Below are 23,470 nucleotides of genomic sequence, written 5' to 3' on the forward strand. Positions count from 1 at the left end.
AATTTTTATTTATTATTATAACCATACGCTTGTAGTTCATTCATTAGAGAAAACTAAGTAGATTAATTTGGTATAAGTTTATTCCGAAGAGAGCAATAGTTTTTGGAGTAGTCAATTTGGAGTTTTTGCTTAAATTAATGCTATTAAATGCCAATTTTCAAAAAGTATTAATGTTTATTTCAAGTATTGACATCCTATTACTGTTTTGAATAGTTCTAAACCCAGAAATATGGTTAAAGTATATCTACACCATGATTTTCTACAAAAAGTTCTCCGAACGTGTTCGGATACCTTAAATTAAATATAAGTGTAAATCTATACTTATAATAAAGCTCAATGTGTGTGTGTGTGTGTGTGTGTGTGTTGGCGCTCTACGGGCCAGACCGTTTGACATACAGCTACCAAATTTGGTACATGTATACCTTGGAGGTTGGGAATGTGCACCTGGGGTTCCTTTTTTCGAATTTTTAATTAGAATTTTAATTATTAATTAAAAACTAACTTTCCAGCCAAAAAAATCTTCCATTTGTCCCACCGCCAAACGAGAAAAGCTTCAGTTTTTTTTTTCTCCCAACAGTAATGAGGCTAGGGTTAAAAATTTTCGGCGGATTATTTCAATCGATTCTGTTTATTTTCTTAATGGTTGATGCATTTAAAATTAAACATTGTTAATGAATCGATCTTTCAGATTCATTCTGAAGTACTTTCGAATTAAAATAAAACAGAATAAAGGAAATTAAAAATTTCTAATCCGCATAGCGTTACCCCAACTGGCGTAGAAAAAATCACGTATTTGCGTTACGTAACCGGCGAAGAAAATTCGCGCATGCGCATTCTGTTCTGATTGTTGCCATGACAACCGTTATCAATGGATGGTTTAAATTATTTTTGGGTTAGTTGCATGCTTTTGTAAGTAAATTGTATTTATGTTAGTTATATATTTTTTGTATATGTTTATAGTTTTAAGTACATCGTTTTTTAAGTAGTTTTTTTAAAACTTGTTTTCAACCGTTTATTTTAAACGATTCGTTTTATTTTCTTAGTGTTTGATGCATTTAAATTTAAACATTGTTAATTAATCGATCTGCTCATAATGAATCTAAGAAAATTTTGTTGACAAACTTTTGAGATATTACATACATTTAAAAAGATATTCTTTAGTGCCCATAAAGTTTAAACGCTGAGTGACTCAATTTTCAGTAATCAGATTATAAAAAAAAATGCTTTGTTTCAGTAAAAAATATTATTATATTAATCGAAGATTAATTCTTTCCACTTTAATTTAAAGCATAAATTCTACGGGTGCTAACAGAAAATGAGAGAGATACATATTACGTTATGACTGAAGGCCTTTATAATATTATGAATGAATTATATGATAATCAAAATTTGAAGTTTTAAAATATTTTGATGAAGAAGCTATTAAAGTAGAAATTGCATAAAATATTTAATTATTAAAATTTTAACGAACATTAAGATTGGCGAAGCGGCTGGTCGCCAAAGGCTGCTGGTATTTAATAAAAATATATTAATTTCCGCTAAGATGAAAAATTGTTATAAACTAATAATTTTCATACCCTTTTGGTATTTTAGCATGAACCGATAAATGTTCTACTTCAAATCCATGGTCCTGCACAAAGTCCAGAATTGTGTTGTTGCCAAGGAAGTGACCTGTAATGAAAATAAAAATAGTGCAATTATGATTAAAAATAAAGTGCCAAAACAGTAGAAAAAGTTTCAGAGCATTAAAATAGTCTAGATAAATAAAAATAAAAAATTAAGAAACATATATATGCATTTTAAAAAAGAGTTGTTGTGTTATTACTTGATTGTAAGAATAAAAAGTGTTATTGGTACGTATTTTGTATTATTTGCTGAGATTTAGAAGGCAGTTTGAGCAGTTGAGCATTTCTACGGTATTATTTTTGGTAATTATTGATGAAAAACTCCAATTCCCTTAATTTTACGAAAGCGCACAGTTTTACTCTACATAGAGTATAGGTGCCAGAATGGCAGCTCTACTGTTCGTCAACGGATTCAGAGACAAATATTCGACGATTCTATCTCATTAAAGGGAGAGACGGGAGGCTGAGCACATTTCCAGAATTCTTTGACCTTGATTTTCTTCCAATTAGAAACTTTTTTGTTCAATTTTTTCCACGTGTATGTCAATATCGTATCGTTTCTGACCGAATTATTTTAATGCAGTCTGCGAGTAATCCGAGTTTACTTTATTGTTAAATGTAAACATCCCCTGCCTTTCACCTTTCCTCTCACCCTTATTTTGACGAATTAAACCCATCCTAACGCATGCGCAAAAGCGCAGAGGGTTTTGGAATCCATTGTCAAGCTATACTCAGAATTCACAAGGACAAAGAATTTTGTTAGTTTTGGTAATATACAATTTACTCCCGTTTTCCTTTCCAATAGGGAATACTTTTGTTTGTGTTTAGATTTTAGCTACATTATGAAGATGTGAGGGCGTTCTTGCCACGAATCTTGTAAATTGTATTTCGTAACTTTTTTATTGGTGCCTATTGGTATGTGTGACCACACTTTTAACCTTCCTCATTGCTTTTTAACTTTCATAGTCACACTCGTGCGAAAACATTTGGATTGCCATTGTATCAAGTTCATACTGTAACATTCCCCGTTTCCAAGTACTGATAAGACATTTACAGCCAGCTGTTTCGGCTGTTACAGCCAGCTGTTAAATACTAAACTCCTCGAGATAGCCAGATGGGGGATCTTTTCACCTGGGTCTTCTCGCATCTGTTCATTAGCGACTACAGCGAAAGACCACATGTGGAATTTCTCGTCCAAGAGGTAAGTGCCTTCAAAGAGAAAGGGGTGTTCAAACATCTGGATACTAGATATTTCTCTTTGTGAAAGGACCTTCCCACTACCCATTGGCGCCATTGAGAGAGCATATTGCTGAACCCCGATTGGCCGAAAGAGAGCTCAAACGACCAATGTAAATTAAGAGGCGGAGATTGTCACCGAAATAAAGTGCGGAGGGTTTTTTGTAGGAGGAGAGAAGAAACGAATTGCAGGCGGACTATTGGACTATGTCCACAAGTTCGGAGTCCGAGAACCAACTGAGTTTCAAGAAAACCCTCGACTTTGACTGTTGTATCTCCTACTACAGGTTTAAATAACTATTTATTTAACCAAGATTAGAAAAAGTTGTTCTTTGTATATACAGGGCTGTAAAATAAAGAATTGTCTGGAAATTCTGCTTCGTTATTTGATCAGTCTAGATCAAGACATTACAATGCATAATGCGATTATGAATTTTTATTGGTACAAGATTTAAAGTCTTTTCTTAAAGTGTAATCTTGTCACTGCAGATTTTATTTTCAAGCATGGTTATACGGTTTAAATTATAAGTTTATCATTACTTACGAAAGCAGTTTTTCAACGTCATAACAACTCGGACATGCCTCATTAACGCATATCTAACATGTCTAATTGTACACAATTTTAATAAATTACATTGAAAATACCCATTTTTTTATACAATCAGATTAAACAAAATTATTTATTTTAATTGGATGAAAGAAACAATGTATTTATTTTAATAAGTTGCGTTAATGCTAAAACTTATGTTATTTTCGTAGAGGAAACATTAAAGTTCGGGGAACTTATATATTCTTCTTTTAAATTAAAGAACTCAAATACATCGTTTGTTAACATTATTATCTAGTCGTGAACAAAATGTAAATGTTAACAAAAAGAATCCAATAGATTCGAAATCAATTTTATCTTCAAAATAAGCACTTAATGATCCTAATTATATTAGGATTGAAGATTAAAAAGATTATTTGTAATATATATACTAAATACTTTGCATTAACCGATTTCATAAAATATTTTCATAATGCTTTGAGTCTCAAACATATTATTTGAAATTCCCTTCTACTGTTTTAAGTAATTTTCATTTATTTCAACATATAAAGTAACAGGAAAAAAAAGACATCATTTCATAGCACATTTCAGATTTCTTGTTTCAAATTATATTCAGAATCAATAAACGACATATTTAAGTTACACCCAATCAAAAGTTTCGAAAGAAAACGTAAAGGAGAAAAAAAATAGCCTACGAAAGTATGAAAAATGTCTTTACTCTTCGTGATTTCTTTTCTTTTTATTATTCAAAATTTTGATATGGCAATATTTATATATTTCTTAACTTTAATTCTCTCCAGTTGCTTAAAACCATACAGTAATTTCCTCAATCAACGATATCTAAAATTATATTTTATATATATACCTATATTAGGTTTGTTTTGAAAATTATGGGATTGAATAAAAAATGGCTGATGTTTGTAGATTGCGATACAAAGTTTTGAATATGTGTCCACCCTTATCAATGTGTTGTTTTCGGAGATTTTTGAAGGTCTTTTCTTAAAAAAAAATTTTTTTAGTAGGGGATGTTCTGGTGCCTTCTTTCACCAGAAGCATCTGCAGAGAAAGATAAGGAATTCCTGAAGATATAAATGCAGATAAATGTAAACATTTTGCTTGGAAAATTCCATTCAACCATGAAAGAAGTTGTCGATATATTTCACAGAAAATGTTATTGAATTTCAAGGAAAGTATGAAAGTGTCTTCAGGAATTTATACATTGATGAAAATTGATAAAATATTCAATATCGATGATATTGAAATTTGTTTATAAAATCCTTAAAACTAATTTCCTGAAACAAATCTCAAAAGTGTTATTATAATTTAAAAATATGTCTACTTCTTTCTATAAATCTCAAAGCGTGCAATATGTTATTTCAAAAAACAATAAATTTTATACACTTTTGCTCAAAACGATTAAAAATTTATTTCTTCAGTATAATAGATAAACACCTTAATGTTAAAATATTATTTCTAATTATTAATATAATGATTTATTTACTATTTATTACAAAAAACATATTTCTTAAAAAAATCGAGAAGCGTTACATTGTCGCAGTTTTTTAAAGTCAATATCCTCCACAGTCGTGTTCAATCCAATGAACATAATTTTCAACATTTAATGTTTTGATATTTATAAATAATGTCCATGCAATAATTTGATGTGGTTATAAATGATACGACTAAATTCTAGTTCTGAAGCATTTATAATTATTTTACCATCACTAAATTAATCAATTTCGAAGAAAAAGATTTTTTTTTTTGTAATTACTAAATATAAAGTGATATACACTCTAATTTCTGAATCGCTAGAGATATACATACAGTTTCAGTTTGCAAAATGCGTTAAGAAAACAGAAAAAACTATATTATTTAAGTTAATAAATATATTTCTCAAAACGTTACAACATCTAACATTTTATACAATCCCAGTTTCCTAGAATTTAGTAAAATGCTCATGACACGGTAACATTTAAACATTTTAAGCTATTCTTCTGCGTCTAGTGATTTTGTGAATTGTGTAACTTATGTTACACTATTTAAGACACTGGATATAATGTTACACTGTTATATTCACTGTTATAGACAAATTTTACAGTTAATTTTTGGACCCTAAGTTAGATATAAAATCAAATTGAAACTAAGCCCCGTTTTGTTAACTTTCCAAAATTACCTATTCAGACTGTTTATCTTAATTTTTAGAAGGTCGACAATATTTTACTAGATATGACTAATAGAGCCGAGAGGTCGCATAAAATGATTGAATTCTTAAAGTTTTAAGAAAGTCATCCGAAGAATTTTTCCAAATGGAATTATATGAATTTATCTAGCTGTTATAAAGTAATTTTGAGCATGATAAGAGAGGATAAACCGTGCACAGTTTGGCTGCTTATTCTAGATTATTTTACTGAGCAAAGAACCTAGATGATTATATGAAATTTTAAAATCCTTTAGCGGTTACCCTTTCAACCAAAAAAAAGTTGTTTGGAAGGCAGAGTCTTTGCCAAAAAAAAAAAAAACGGACAATTTTCTCTTCCTATTATCGTCTGAAAGATGTCTTCCGAACCATAATTTCTTCAAAGAAAAATTGGAGCAGATACTTTGATTTTCATAAAAGTCACTGATACGTTCAAAAAGGAATTCTCTCCCAAAGCAAATAAATTCTATCTTTGACAACTACGACAATTTTAAAGTATAAATAAAAACAATTAAGAAAAAGAAGAAATCATATTTAAAGCCGTTACATCTAAATCGAATTTTCTGATGGTATTTAAAAATGTTTGAAGTCAACCGAGATACCTGAAATAATTAGAAAAATCAGCAAAGGATTTCAATTACAGACACAAAATACAAAATTCCATCTGAAAGCCCATGCTGAACTGATGATTAAAGTACCGCTCATCCAATGAACCTTTTACCAGAGTTTGAGAGGACTCCTGAATTCGATAGAATATTGAAGATGAAGAGAGATTTTGGAGATTATCAGTTTTCGAATAAAGTGGTGAACTGAAAACAAATTAGATGTTAGCGTAAAAGAAATATATCAATCCTAAAGGTTGGCTATTATTTTTTTGGATAGGGAAATTTCTATTGAATTCTATTTGAAATACATGGATATATTTGAGTGTATTGAAGTTTTATCATAATTTCTTACGAGAAGGTAAATAGTAATGGATGCCATGATTTTAATGGATGTTTATTATTATGCTTCTCCATTATTATGTAAGCATTTTATGTATCAAAGTAATTCATTTCATACCATCTCATATTTCACGAATAGAAATCTAAATTCTTTACGATGACACCCTCGACGTATAAATCGTTCCATCTTCCTCCAAGACAACAATTGACGCGAGACCTATCTCCAGAAGGAGACGGTAAACCGGAAGAGAATATGCCATTAATCAGGAAGGTCACGAACCACTTGATGAAAGGGGTATTTAAAATCCCTCTTGCCCAAACAATCATTTGTCAAAGGATAAAGACGATCCCAGAAAAGGATCATTGAACGAGAATAGGAGCTTCAACTAGCCAGATTTTTGCAATTCTCGAATATTATTCGAAAAATTGGGAATAATGCGAATTGGGAATATTTCGAAAATTGGGAATATTTCGTGAAAGAAATAGTTCAATTTGAATGGATTGTTCTTATGTTTCGGAAAACGGCACATTTTATGTTTTATGGAATATGATTGAATATATTTAATTTTTATTATATTTTGCATAAAAAACAGGTCAAAAGGAATTTTAAACACGAATAAGAACATACTTTCTGATTAATTTTCTTGTTATGTTATTTTTTTATTATTATTCAATAAAATTGTTATTTATTTAATTTTATTGTTATTTTTTAACTAATTCAAAATAACGGTTAAGACTTTCATGTAGTACCAAAATTATCCGAGATTTTTTTTAAATAGATGTTTACGTCTATTTTCCATTTTAAAATTGTACGAGGACACAATACACAAACAAAAATCTGACTCTGTTTCATTAAGGCAGGAATATATTACTATGAATTATATGATTATTGAATGAAAAATATTAAAAATAAGGCAATCTTAAAATAGTGAAATTAAGATAGTAATAAATGAAAAAAGTTCCATTTACCTAATTAATATACTGCACCATAAGTCATTTGTATAATATGAAAAAGTATTTAAAAAATGGGAGAAATATTTTTTCAGACAAATCTTTTTTATTCTTTTATATTGTTGTGAAATCTGAATGGTGAGATTAATTGGAAATCTCTTTAAAATGGTATGAAAACATTCTAATATTGCATTGTGCTATTTGCTGAAACAATACATCTTAGATAGCTTTCATTAACAATAAATTTCTATGCTTTTATGCTTCCCTCTCTTCTTTGATGAGGACTTAAATTCCTATTAAGCTAAAAGAATTTATATAAATTTCAATTTAGTGAATACTGTAGTGAATGCCTAGCGTAAATCGTATAAATCATATCAGATATCTATAAACTACAAGCTCCTTCGAGGCTGTGTGTGACGTAATTGCCGCGCCGCTCATCATCCGGGTATTGACGCGCGAAGCTTCTAAAAAAAGCTATTCTCTCACTCCTTCTCTTCGGAACTTTCTCGCACACTGCATCGGTGAAGCACGTAGTAAAAAATCAAATGTTTAATTTCTTTAGTTAAAATGTAAATAAAATTATTTTTCTAAAACCCCTCAATAATTGGAGTCACAACAAATACACGCAACCCTAATTACGAGAATCTCTTCAAAATCCATTAAAAGTAAACTGTGAATTTTAGTTTTAGAGGTGATAATAAATATCAAGATAAATGAATAGAATTAAAAATTTTAATATCAACTATGTCCATAAAACGTATCATTATTAAAGTATTTCCAAATATTCATTTTTTAACCATCATATAATAATGAGGATTTTGAATATTTTCACATTACCAAAATATTTATATACGAAAGGCCAAATCATCAATTCGCTTTTACAATTGTAAACTGATAAATTTAACAATTTCAAAACCTTTTTCATTATGTATATATTAGTAAAAGGATAATAAATTTACTGTAAAAATACAAATTACTAAAACTTACTATCTTAAAGCGGTTTTTTTTTAATTCGTTTTTTTTTTTTTTTAATCTCTGCAATTACATCCTTCCCAAACCTTAAAAATAATTCCAAATAAATTACACAAAAACCTCTTGTCTATACAGTTTCATTTTCATTTTAAAACATTTTTCCGTTTGAGAGAAACTGGAAATAATCAGAGGAATGCATGTTACTATTTCAAACTTTAAAATATACATTTCTTTGTTTTAAGAATGAATGATAAATGATTTTTTTTCATTTTATATTGAAATAATAACCTTAATCATTTATTTCCGCGAACAAATAAATTTTAAAACTTCCTAGATCAATCAATTTTTTTTAAATCATACTTGAACAATACCTAAAATGTTTCTTTATTTCTCGGTCAGAGTTTTTTCCATTTTTCTCTATTTTTACCACATATATTCTTAAATTATTGCTCTATAGAATAAGTAATTCTATAGAAAATGTCAAATTGCGTTCGGTATTTTTATTCCATTTCTGTTGAATCGTTCTTAGTAAAATAAGATATCTGTTTAAATAAGTGTCTTTCTTTCAGAAAAAATAAACTCCTTTTGCTCGAAAAAGGGAGGAAAATGGAAATTTGAAAGTTAAGAAATAATGACCGTCGATTTCTGAAGTGACGGTCGAGAATTATCATAACACAATGTTCTTATTCTATTCTTACAGAAGATGAACGGTAATGACTTCCACTTACGATTTGTTCTCAGTAACTAACTCATTATTTCTTTAATGACATGAATTACGTTTGACTTGGGATGAAATATTAGAAAATCGATCGTGTCTATTTCTTTATCTAGAAATATATAAGATGAATTTATTTCTTTTCTTTTTATTTCATTTGGGCAATTTCAAATTGTGAGTTCTTTTGTCTTGAATTGTTTCCACTATTTAAATTGTGGAATGTAAATTATTACATTTTTATTGAAATTTGTGTTAAATAAAACAAAATAATCAAGAAAAGATTAGCATTATTTGTATTGAATGCTTCATGTATCTTTTCAAGATTAATGATTTATCAATTCTAAATATGATCGAGCCTACTTTTATAGTGTAGGTATATAATATATATTTGTCCGTATCTTCCCCTCTATTCTCATAGTAAATTCAAACTGTACAGTATTGCTTTCCCCATCTGTTCACATATTGCCCTTCTGTTAACGTACAAATGAAAACAGTGAAAATAAACCAAAAACATTGAAGTGATAGAGATAGAAATGAAAGGATTCCTTTTATGTCTATTACGACCATTCTTCTGCTCTTCTTACTTTTTTATACTACGATATCGAGACATCCTATGAGCTGATAAAATAGGGAAATATTTCATTAGAATAATTTGAAATACCCAAATAAATATCACAACGGGGAAATTGAAATTTTCCAAGATTTAATTTTACAAGTACTGGAATGTATAATTACTTGTTTAGCAAATATTAGGGTGTCCGAAAATTTTCTTTCACATAGCGATTTTAAATAGGCTTGTGACTGAAGACGCAATTTGGATTTTATATGAATATGTGCACAGAAAATGCTCTTGGTGTAAGGACAGTAGACCTTCAACTGTCTCAAAGCCGGGACTATACCCCAAAAACGTTCTTTTGACCATTTGGTGGAATTGGAAAGGCATAATTTTCTACAAGCTCCTTCCTCAAGGTGAAACAATTTCCACGAAGTACTGTCATAAACTGGATTAATTGAAAGCCACAGCAAAAAACAGAATTAATGAACTACGAGGCATTGTTTTTCATCATGACAACGCGTGACCACATATTGCATTAGTCTTAAGAGAAAAGCTCTTACAGTTTGATCGGGATGTTTACCGATGTTTACTCTCCAGATCTCGCTCCATCTTATTATTACTTATTTCTGTCCTTAAAAATTTATCTTCGTGATAAACGCTTTAAATCCATCAGCGAAATAAAAGCGCACCTCGAGGATAATTTCTTGTCCAAAACACAAGAATTTTGAAAAGAATTCATAATGAGGCTTTCTGAGAGATGGACGGTGATAGAGCAAAATGGTTCTTATATAATAAAATAAATAATATCTTAAACGGTAAATATTGTGTATTTATTTTATTTTAGAAATAGGAAAGAGACTCATGGCCCACTCTAATATTTATTGCCGTGAAACTCAGACAATTCTGTATTGCCAAATACTAACTTGCAACATAGGAAAAAAAAAATTTGGAAGTACTGAAACAGATTCATACATCATAATTAACTCTTACAAATATTGAAGCTTTAATAAAAGTATGAAGATATGGAAATATATATTGTTTTAATAAAATGTACAACACAAGACAAAAACTACAAAGTTAAAGAATGGTACTAAACTATTAAAAATATCTATTTTTAAAAGTTATGACTAATAAATAAATTATCGTTTGCAAATGCGGGACTTAAAGTGCAATTGATTATTAGTAAGTTGCTAGAAAAATAAATCTTGCATTAAAAAAACCTTTAATACCTTACATTCACATTATTTCGTAACTTATTCACACCTTTGTTCAATTTTATGCCTATGTAAATAGATTGATTGATCTTTCCTCGTTGGCTCGCGAAAAATTACGATATACTTTTATCGCTTGTCTCGTGGTTTTACTGACATGATACTTTGAATAACTCTATCGATATCGACCGGAAACCGAGCAACAATTCGAAAATATTTCGATACTATCGATTCTGGTATGCAGATTACCACCACCGCATTTCCAATAAAGGAATAGTGAATTTTGTACTGCCAGTCTATCAGGAATTAGTCGACAACTATCGACTAGCAGCTTATGCAACAGTTACAGTAGAAGAATTTATTTTGAAGATTGGAAGAGGATTGATTCATAGTAGGAGGGAATTATTATATTAAATCGCAGTAAATTATTAGTTTAAAATTTTTCCATAACTTGTTTTACAGATGAAACATAGATGTGGTATCATTTGCATGTGATTTAAACTGAAAATGGATTTCCCATCTTTCATTAGAAATAAAAACTAGGAATATTTTATGTTCATAGTAATTTTACAATTTATTTCTTTGATCTGAATTCTAAAAACATAAAATTATCTATACTAAATTGACGCTTTTATAACCTTAAAATGTAAAAATATCCTTTAATTAATCACTCCTTATTAAAGTTAATCTGGTTTAAGACTAGTAAAGTTTTTTCATTGTTTTCTAATTTTAATTTAAATCGTGATTTTATCATTGGCTTAGTTTAAATCGTTCATATTTTCATATTTAATTGATAATTCTTGATTTCTTCTCTAAATAATATCCTTATTTTTTATTAATTATAAAAAAACTGGTAAAATATGCTTTATATTATTCTGTACACTTAATATCAAAAGAGGAAATCATATTTACTAATAAGAAAATAAGTAATAATCGTTATTTGAATCGGAATAGTTTTAATTTCATAATTATAAATATATATTAATAAGAATCATAAATTTACTACTCCCATCCGTATGAAGGCAATGGAAAAAACGCTAAAATACTGAACCACTACAACAGTAAAACTGTCGGGAACTGTGGTTAAGTACTAAATCCCATTGCCGGAAATGATATAACCGTTCCTGAGGAAATTACGTCTCATCATCTATGGAGGGTAGCAAGCCCCCACATTTTTCTGTACCCACCAGGATGGCGAGAACCAACCACCCTACCGGAATCTTCTCATTCTCATTTTTGAGGTAATGTAAATATACATTAAAGCTAAATTTTATGCTTTTAAAATAGAATATATATTTTATTAATATATATTATATTTATAGCAATTTGTGTTAGAACATCTTCAGAGTATTCAACATATAGCCAAAATCAAAGATAAATTATAGAAAGATTGATGATAGTCGTACAAAAATACTTCCTAGAGAGAGCTGGAAAATTAAGAATGGTAAAGCCAGCACGAAATGCGAAGCATCAGATCTAAAACACATATATAAAACCCATTGTTAAATGATCTAAAATTGGTTTCTATAATAAGTAAATAAATAATGAAATTGATTTTAATAACTGTTAATAATTCAACTGCGTTCCTATTTAACATATTTTTCTAGTTCAACTTTATTCCTTTTTAATATTTTTATAGGTCAACTTTTAAAAATGCAAGACACGCCATCCTCGGCATTCAGAAAACCGAAAAGAAATATAATATTTCATATAATTCTTAGAAAGTAGCCTTTCACTTCAAGATAATATTATATTCGAACCTGAATAAGGAATAAAATATAGAATTCGTATGCTTTCTTATAATAAAAGAATGGATTATTTAAAATCGAATATAAGAAATAATAATTTGTATACGAGTATATAGTTTCAAATGAAATAAAAGACGCAGCTGAAGAAAGACTGAAAATCCGACACTTTTCCGACCATACAAACCAGATTAGCTAAAGTAACACTACAATAGATTGGGGGGGAGGATCAGAAGAGATAAAGTTGTGTGGGCTAATTTCGACATTGGTGACGAAAAAAAGCACAAAAACCATCAATGACTACAGTGACACTTTGATGAGAAGATTATTTCTTTTTATTTTATCAAGAAATTGATGAATGTGGAGAGAAAAGAGCTATTCAGAATCGTTAGAAAATCAGGTCGAATTCTTCCTTTTCATTTAACTGAATAGAACATGACTCAGAAAAAGAACTGATTGAAACATGACATGGAAACTTCTATTCAATCTTTAAATTGAAATTATGTCCTTATATTACTCAAGTAAATAAGTAAATATCTTCAATTGTTTGATAACAAAATATAGTCTGTATCACCTACTAAATTTATATCTAATTTTGATATTTAAATAACTGTTGTACTGAATTTGAATATTTTTGTAAGAGTGACTTTAACATCACTGAACTAATATAAAATATAGATCAGATCAGAAAAATAAACCATTATTATAACAGAACATAAAGATTCAAAAGCTATAAGGGAACAAGATTTGAAGCTATGAAGCAAAAGAATTAAATAAACTAAATAACACAGGATTAATGGAGCAGAAATTTAAAGCAGTATAATACCACTAATGGAATACAAATTTATCTATCTTTTACTTTACAGAGCCTTTGAAAATTTAATTACAGTAGAACATAGGTTTGTTATTTATTATGCATTACGCCATTGCAAATTTCAAGCAAAATACGAGTAAAATGTTATCTTAGCTGTTTTGCTATTGAGCTATTTTAAAAATGAATTTCGGGGATTTGTTATGCATTCTTATCTAGTTAATATGTTTTTGTTATTTAAAGATAATCGTCAGCAAGCAAACTTCAGGTTCTGATATAAAAATGATTTGTTTCTGTATGACTGACCAAACTTTAATCTCTTTCACATGATTTTAGAATTACTCTATATCTAGACATAAGAGTAAGCATCAGGTTGAGTAAGGAGGTCCATCATGTTGATAAGTTTCAAATTCATTCATGAACCAATGGTGCATTTTTTTTATCATATGAGAAAAGATGTTGATTTGGTTTCGGATTTTTGAAGCTACAAAATGCACGGACAGAAAATTCTCGTTTTATAGCTTTTGAGGCATCAATTTTTCGCTTTTCGGTTTATTAGAAAAATGGTAAAGAAGGTTGTCACATCTGGTGACTTATCGCAAACAAAAAGTTACAACTTGGTGTGAATGTCCGCCATGCAACCGATTCTCCTATCTGGTCATCGTTATATTATGCATATATATATAAAGGGTGTCTCAAAAACATTGACCTCTTGAAACCTTTTTTTTTTTCCTTAAATATTGGTTATAGACATATACTATAAATTACAAAGTTGCATAAAAAAAGATGTAACATGTTATGAAATCGATTAAAATTTTCTGGGGATGAAACTTCAAAAAAATACAAAATTTAAATTTTTATACGGACCATGTACAAAAAATTTCCCAATGAGTAAAATGTGTTCCATCTTCTAACAAGGTCATGTACAAAATTTCAAATCGCCATATTAGATCAGCAGAATTAGACTGTAAAATACTCAAAATGATCTATTAAAAAATCTTACATTTTAAAATTGCTCTAATTTAACAAAATAGTTTTATCATATTTTTATAATATACCTCAGAAATATCAATTTGTCATCCATCAATACATTATCAAAAAGATATAGAAAGTGTGGATAATATATTAATTAGACATTCCTTTGAAATAAAAGACATACACTAAAAACAAATATAAAATAGCAGTCATTTAAGTCTGTCTGAATTTTGATTTCAATATTCAACTTTCTGAAGCTTTTATTTCAATAACATAATATAGAAAATCTGCAATTATTACTGTATGGAGAGGAATTATTATATCATTTATATTCTTAATTTGTGATTTAGCTCATTTTTTTTTATAGCTACAACTCTTTTTAATTTATCCACCTACTTAATGAAATCAATAATTGTGTGAATATTTTAGGACATTCTATAAAATCTCTCCCATATTTAATATAAAAATAAAAGTTTAACGAATGGATAAAAAATTGTTTTTCTCATTCAATTAACATTCTACAAAAATGTGGACATCATCCTTAAACGGCATATGTCCTCATTTACCTTCCTTTATTCGTTCCAATCATTCATTATGGACTCTTGAGCATTCTTTGGCTCCTGAATCACTTCATCTCAAAGCCTGTGAGCAGACATTTATTGCATTCCCTTCGTCACGATGGATTTGTCTTTTAATGGGCCAATCAGTTCAGTCTCCAAGGGGAACTTAAATCTTTCAGTAAATAATAATTGTTGCTCTAATATATGGAGTAAGAGGATGGAAAGTTAATTCAAAACGATGTCTTTTACCTAAATCCATCGGATTACTGAAGTCGTTATCAGAGAAAATTTTATTTTCCGTATTTCATTGGTAGAGAAAGAGCGGAAATTTTAAATCCATTTAACATGGACATTTTTTTTATTTTGTTGGACTCTTAATGATAACTAAAGATATATTTTTCTTATTTTTAGTATCGCCTTGTAGTAATTACAAGTTTGCTTCCAACCGAGCTATGTGTATTGAATAAGAGTAAAAAAATTATCAAGAGTCATTAATTCTGTTCATTAAAGTCAATTGAAAAAGTAATTTTTGGCATCTTCGAAACGTAATTACATATAATTTCAGAGCATTTATTAATAGTAATAATAAAAGTCCATCAATAATGCATTACTCATTTTATTCGATTTTGTCATTTCTCTATGAAGTTTTCCGTTATTTGTTCTTAAAATTTCCCAAGTAATGGTCTGATTAGGTTCGAAGGCGAACACTAATAAAAATATCTATAAAAAAATCTATATAGTACTTATCTTTATAGCTATATAGATAATAATTATAGTAGTATATCGATAATCTGTATAGTACTTATCTATATAGCGTAAATGTTATTATTAAAATAATATTTATTTTATTATTTAATTTTTGAAAAAGTGCTTAGTTTAAGAAATTTTAGCACAGATTTCGGTGTTAAGAAAAATTACATAAATGAAATTGAAATATTTTTATTTCACATTTTCATTTCTTAAACTATATAGTATGTGATAAACAACAATATAAAAATTATTTTAGTAAATAAATATTTCATGAAGATTTAATTTCGTGTTTAATGGTTTGTTGTTCATATTCCTGAAAGTTTTGAACTGAAAATGGTTCTAAAACATCACTAAATGAAGCTATAACAAGATTTATTATCTATTAGACTCTCAAACCCAAAACAATAATAACACACTAATTATATCGAATTCGGTTTGAGATGTGTTTTTCTTGAATTAGTTACAGTAAATAGGTATTTTTCAAAAAATGATTGAAAAAATGTACTTTATTTCATTTTAACATACTAAAGACAAAAGGATAGGATATCATTTAAAATTAACAGTTCAAAAAATATTTTTGAAGAATTCTATGATACAAATATAATCAATAGTCCACTTTAAATTTAAAACACCACTGTTTTCAGTCTCATCTTTACTTGCTGGTATTATTGAAAATGTCAATTGTCTAGTTCTATTTTTCATAAATTAAGAATAAAAGCTCTTTTACAGTTTTCAAAGTCTGAAACTTATTTTTAAATCATCCAGAAAAATATACCTTTACAATCTAGTCAGATCATTAAAGTATTCTAACTTACTGGAAATGTAACTGTACAAGATAAAAGTGAGAAGCGCTGATGTGACATTACATTTCAAATTACTATTGATGAATCAATGTGAAACCAAGTAGTCATTTTATATTGTATATTTGCCTTCAAAATTCTTTGAAACGAATGATAATAAAGAGAGGTATACTGGTTAAACATCACTTTTTTGTTAATAAACTCCTTCGTATCGCCGTCATTCACTACGGATCTGTGATGTAATAGAATCTTGAAGCTGTGATCTACCAATCTGAATGTTGAAACTTGGCTACCACGCTTCCTTTATTACAAGCTTTTATTTAATTCATTTAATGCTAAAATGCTCTTTTTTGTGTGCATAAACTTATGCGATTGTTTACTGAGTTAATATTATATTTCTTGAAACTATACAATAAACAAAAATGTATTACACAAATGAAAAGAAGTGCAAAATGTTGACTTCTTTGCCGGGACTTTTAAAATTCCTTTTATTCTTAGATATTTCAGATTAATACTTCTTTTTAAAACTTAGGAGCTGCTAAGAATAAATCTGTATTCTTAACTATAAAAATCTATGGAAATCCATATATTACTACAGTCACCAAAATAACTATCATAAATTTGCTTCCTGTAATTATTTAATACATTTAAATGTGGAATTACTTAGATACATTTTTTCATCATGTAAGCTTATGTGAAAAGAGAAAGGGGAATATATAATTTATGAGATGCAAGAGCAGAAAAAATGGTTTCAATTCATATTCCATGCTTTTAAATAGTTATGATTTTAATGGTTTCTATTTAACTGATGATGTATATAAGGATATCTAAATAGACAATGTCGCACATGGATAAAATGGCATTACATTTCACAGAAAAACAATAAATGCAAAAAAAAAAAAAAAAAATTTGAAATTTTTTTTTTTTTCCATTTGAATAATTGAACATTTTACGAATTTTTGACCAATGAGATTTTGACTTTCTCAATTTATAGTAACATATGTTCATATTTGTTTACTATTTATAGGATTGCATCATTTTTTGTATTAAATTCATTGAGTAAGAATCACTATCAAAAAAGGAAAAAAAAATGAGTATAACTTAATAAAAAATTCAATATCTCAAAACGTTTCAGGTCATTTTTTTAAATAAACTTAAGATTTGAAATTTTAAGATTAAAATTTATACCATTTCATTACTTATCCGAAATCGTATTAAATTAATCTGATAAATAAAATATAATCAATTTAAATTCTTAGTACTATATAAATTATGAATATTATTAAAGGAATTATCATAAATTCTTATGAAGCATTTTTAATAATGTATATCTTTATTAAAATGATGTGCAGATGGCTTAAAAAAACATCATAGGATAGCATATTCTTTCAATTATTTTTTATTCCAAAGCAAATCAAAACTAGAAGAATTAAACTGAAAGCGTCAAAATCATAACTCAAGGAATAATTAAAAATAGCTATTTTTTTCTACAAAAGGAATTTTTTATCTGTCTACTACTAAGCCGTGTTCTTTACAGTTAAAATAATATTCTCGCCGTATAAATATTTAAAAGATCGTAATCGTTAAAAATTCGAAATCGAGATTTTGATTAACCTCCATATTTCTAATCGCCTTGAGTCCGAAAACACATTTTTGGAACTATGCATTTCCTTAAAGCAGTCAGTGAATATGTCTCTCTGAGAACACAATAACACAACAGCCCTTTCAGCTAGGCCACAGAGATTTCGATTTCGAAACAAGACCAAATTTGCTGATTTCTATCAAATTTTGGACGAAATCTATCTCAGGAAGTTCAACTATTTGATCACAAGTGAACTCGATATCTAAAAAACACAAACAGCTAGATAGATAAAATTTGATACACAAGTTTAGCATCTAAAACATTGTTTTTTATCAAATGTTTAACAAAATCCATTGAATGGTTGACTGTCTGTCGATCTGTACTTTCGCATCCATATAAACCTAATAACTTCAAACGCAATGACTGAAATCAACGAAATCTTGTCATTACAATTATAGTTTCGAGTCAAATTTTTTTATTAATTGGCGGTAAAATGGCTTTCAAAATACATATTTTTGTGACCGAAAAAAAGGTTAAATTCACTCCAAATATACACACATGGTAATTTTCTTTCACCATCGTCGTGCTAGGTGTTCGTGACCTTACCTAAGTCACCATGCGAAGGAAGGGAAATAAGGAAAGTAATTTAGTCTGTTTTGCTTCAATTTGACAAAAATTTAAAAAATAATTTTTCTAATTTGAAACAGGTAAAATGCAGATACATCGAGTCATTGTAGCTTTCATTTCGTCTACTGACTGAATAACTCATTCTCAAGGGAACTGGGACGTTTTTACCTTCAAAAAATTTTTCAATTTTATCCCTAAAAAATAGAGTAAATTGTGCTGATTCCGGCAATGTATAACATGTAAAGTTTTGAAATATAGAAAGCTCATAAATTAAATTTTAAAAAATGTAAACAAAGGTGCCACGCCCCTTTTTAAAGGGACTGCATTTGATAACAACGCAAAAAATGCCATTATTTTGGGTTTTTTAAACATTTTTTTTTTTTAATTTTAACATTTTCATGAAGGATACGAATTACTCAACAAAGTAATTCGAAGTTTACAAGCTGCGTGAACTTCTATTTTGTTTACATCGTGCTTGTTCTTTTGGTTTTGCTTTCGTTTGTTTTTGATATTCTTACGCTGCTTCGCCTTTATTGTTTTCATCAAATTACATTCATATTTCTAGTTGTTTTTCAAATAACATAAGTAATAAGGATGCCTAGACGTAAGCAGTTTGGAAAGCGGAAATTACACCCTAATCAGTTTTCTGAAAATAAACAGAATGTGATGCCTACTGATTGCGAGTTGTTGAATGCAAGTGCGTCGAAAAGAAAATTGAATAGCACTGAAAATTTGTTTTCAGAAGATGTGGAGAATAGCGGTGATTTATGCTATGGACAAAATACAAATGTCATAGTAGACATAAATATTTTGAGAACACTTTTGAATGCAATTTCAAAATGTAAGCAGTGTAATAGTTCAAATTGCTTTGATGTTCTTGAGGAAGTAAACAGTCGCAAAGGACTTGTTACTTCTTTGCATTATATTTGCAAATCATGTGGTTATTCCACTAGTGCAATGACTTCCAATATATCTAAGACTGGGTATGATATAAATACTCGTTTAGTATATGCATTTAGATGTATTGGAAAGGGTAAAACTGCTGCTCGTGCATTTTGTGCAGTAATGAATCTGCCTCCACCACCTGCAAAATTTGAACGCTTCAACAATTCCTTGTCTACTGCACTTGAAAAGGTTTGTTCCAAATCAATGATGAAAGCTGTTGAAGGTGCTGTGTCATTAAATGATAATGTTCGAGATATATCTGTGACATTAGATGGTACTTGGCAAAAAAGAGGTCATTCATCTATGAATGGTGTCATCACAGCTACATCATTGGATACAGGGAAAGTGATTGACTTTGAATGTTTATCAAAGTATTGCTTCACATGCAAAAACAAATCAAGTAATTGTGAAAACTGCCAAAAAAATTATGAAGGTTTCAGTGGTGGGATGGAAAGCAAAGGTGCTATGAAAATATTTCAGCGTTCTGTTTCTACGAGAAATGTTCGCTATGTGAAATATCTAGGGGATGGCGATTCTAAAGGATACCAAAAAATTAGTGATTCTAAAAAATGGGGAGGAAATAATGGTCGAGAAGTTGGAGTGCATTGGTCATGTCCAGAAAAGAATGGGAGCAAGGTTAAAAACCTTAAAAAATAAGCTCAAATCAACTAAGTTAGCAGATGGAAAGAAAATTGCAGGACGTGGTCGACTTACAGATGCAGAAATTCTGCTAATTCAGAAATATTATGGACTAGCAATAAGAAGGAATGCTTCCAAGTCAGTGACTGAAATGTCCAAATCAATTTGGGCAATATATTTCCACAAGCTTTCAACCAATGCCAAGCCCCAACACGGTTTGTGTCCTTTGGGCTCTGACAATTGGTGCGGATATAACAGAAGTTTAATAACTGGTGATAAGTATGTTCATAAGCATTCTCTTCCAGAATCTGTTTTGCTGGCTATTAAGAAGGTTTTCAGGGAGTTAACTGACAAAAATCTTCTGTCTAAATGTCTCCATGGGCAAACTCAAAATCCCAATGAGAGTTTCAACAATTGTATATGGGAAAGAATTCCAAAAAACACATTTGTAGGGATTAATACTTTGAAGATAGGAGTTATGGATGCTGCGCTGTGTTTTAATGATGGTGTTTCTAGTCGAATTGAAGTCCTTAAACACTTGGGTATTGCACCTGGAAGAAATACATGTGAGGTCTTGAAAAAAATCGACATTTCACGCATTAAAGAAGCTAAAATTATGCACCAAAAAGTTAGTAAAGAAGCTAGAACACTTAAAGGACATAAAAAAAGGGTATCTGAAGCTCAAGAAATGCTACAGAAAGATGAGTATGGGCCAGGAAAGTTTTAAAAATGAAAACATTTTAATTTACATGTAAATATAAGGTGTTTTGCTGATTTCTCAAAACATCTTTTTTTCCAAATTGAGGTACGCTTAGAAAAAATTTCTTACATTACACATACATCAAATTTTCTAATATTATATATATAACCATTAGGCATATGTTAAACCTTGTTTTATAAATTTTTGAGCAGTAATATTAATTTTAGGTCATATTTCTATAAAAAATTATCATGTATTTTTGAGATTTTCCTGATATGTGATAGTAAATATTTTTTTTAAATTAATTTTTTGAATATATTAAAATGAAAATGAGTTCACTGCAATCATAGAACTTTTGTTTACATATTATAACAATTTTGGAATGATTTTAGACAGAAATGTGTTAAACGAGCGTACCAATGTGTATATATGTATGTAAACATTTCCGTATCACAACTCATTTTCGATATGTTATAAAAATAAAAATACTTTAAGAAATAATTATTTTTGAGTTATTTTATAATTACATCATTATACTCTTTCAGTTTGTACAATAAATTAATTTAGTTTAAATTTTTATATGGAAAAAATCTTTGTTTAATACTGAAATATTGCCAGTTTTCGCTGTCGAGAACGTCCCAGTTCCCTCAAACAACTGTTATTTCTTACTGATTCATACCTCTCATTTAACCACCGTAACTGAAAGATAATTATTTTGTATAGGATATTGTTTGGATATTATTTATTAATAAAATTATAATTATATCTTGATGATTTTTTTTTATTATTAATAAAGATGTGAATTGTTTTAATGTTTCATCAGTTTCGTTCTTGCCGTACGTTTTCATTTATCGTACTAGAATCATACAAAGCAAAAATATTAAAATGGTCAAAAAAAAAACTGTTTCTTGATTTTTATTAAATTTTCACGTTTGGCACCATGTTTAGCCCTAAAGAAAGCTGATTTTATAATGATTTGGAATTTCCTATATAACATTCTATCCCTCGATGAAGATCACTTAGAAAAGGAATTAGTACTACTAGATTAATTTAATGCGAGTTACTTCAACAAGCATTCTATAATTACATCAATTATTTATATTTTTTCTTCATTAATTACAGATAATTACTTTCAATATATGAACATGATAACGCAAACTACAATCTGGCAAATTATTTTATTACCAACTTATAGAGTTCTTTCTGGATTTGGAACAATATATGAAAGCTGAATTATGCGTACGTTTTTGGCTCTGAATTCGCGTCATGTGAATGCAGTAACTGAAAAATACAAGATAGAAGTATGGACTATGGTATGTGGCCTCTTTTCAAATATATGTCAAAGTTTTGTCCAAATCTCCCAAAGAAAATCTGTTCAGAAATCAGTATTTGCGTACCATGTGCCCAGAAGTTGAAAAGTTGAATATTAATTGCGGACGATTGTAGAAATATACGATAAAATCGAAAGAAGAATATTTGTGCTAATACCTATTCAGCAGTATATTTTTTGTAGGAAAACTTTCAAATTACATTTTAAAAACATATTTATTCAAATTGTGAATTAAAGATAGAATATTTATTAAATAAGTTTTTGCAAGAAGTTTGTTATTCGTTTCCTCTTATATTAAAACCTCAAATTTTAAAGTATGATATGTAAGAAATTGATTCTCCTATATAAAATGTCCAAGTAACGCATACTTTCAGAACAGAAAACAAAATTTTTGGTTTTCAAAAAACATCTTACTCCTACATTAATATGTAATTTTAAAAATTAAAAAAAACTGAATTTCTACGAAGAACACTTCTGTAAAAAACAATTTGACAGTGTTTATCGTAATATAAACGTTTTAAAGTGCTGCTCATTTAATGAAAACGATCTGTAACAAATTGAAACTCTCGATTGTCAATAGCTTTATCGGCTGAACATTTAGTTCCTCCCCTGAATCGGTAATAGATGCAATGCTATAGAATCTCTCTCAATAATATAAAGGACAAGTTCCTATATTAAAATTTATCTAATGCCTTGTCCAGTATCTGCTAAATTGAAACTGAATTGACAGATGATAAATTTAATTATTCAATCATCCAGTGATCTCGTTGACCGCGTTGATAATCATAACAATTAGGAAATTTAACTCTAATTTTCCATCAGGTGGTTAAGATCATTTCCAATTAATTTTCTCCTCATTGGACAGTGAGTGGTACACATCCGCTGCTGGACAATTACAGCTGCTTAAGGGTCACCTCATTCAGTCACTACTCCAATTACCATTCATGTTTGCCCAGTTGACTGCAAAGTATATTATAGCATCCTATTCATCTACTGATGCAATTTATAATTACCAATTCATTCATTCAATAAAATGAATGACATTTGGATTT

The 23,470-nt window shown here is 28.8% G+C and overlaps 1 protein-coding gene across 1 annotated transcript in view; it reads right to left on the reverse strand.

Annotated features, from left to right (window-relative positions):
* The window catches only part of LOC129984425 (metalloprotease TIKI1-like), a 261,041-nt gene that overhangs the window by 20,103 nt on the left and 217,468 nt on the right, over nt 1-23,470 (reverse strand). The window contains exon 5 of the mRNA XM_056094302.1: nt 1,578-1,671. Coding sequence (XP_055950277.1) covers nt 1,578-1,671 — 94 coding nt within the window. The remainder of the gene's footprint in view (nt 1-1,577; nt 1,672-23,470) is intronic.

This window comes from Argiope bruennichi, chromosome 9, assembly GCF_947563725.1.
Source record: "Argiope bruennichi chromosome 9, qqArgBrue1.1, whole genome shotgun sequence".
Lineage (NCBI taxonomy): Eukaryota > Metazoa > Arthropoda > Arachnida > Araneae > Araneidae > Argiope > Argiope bruennichi.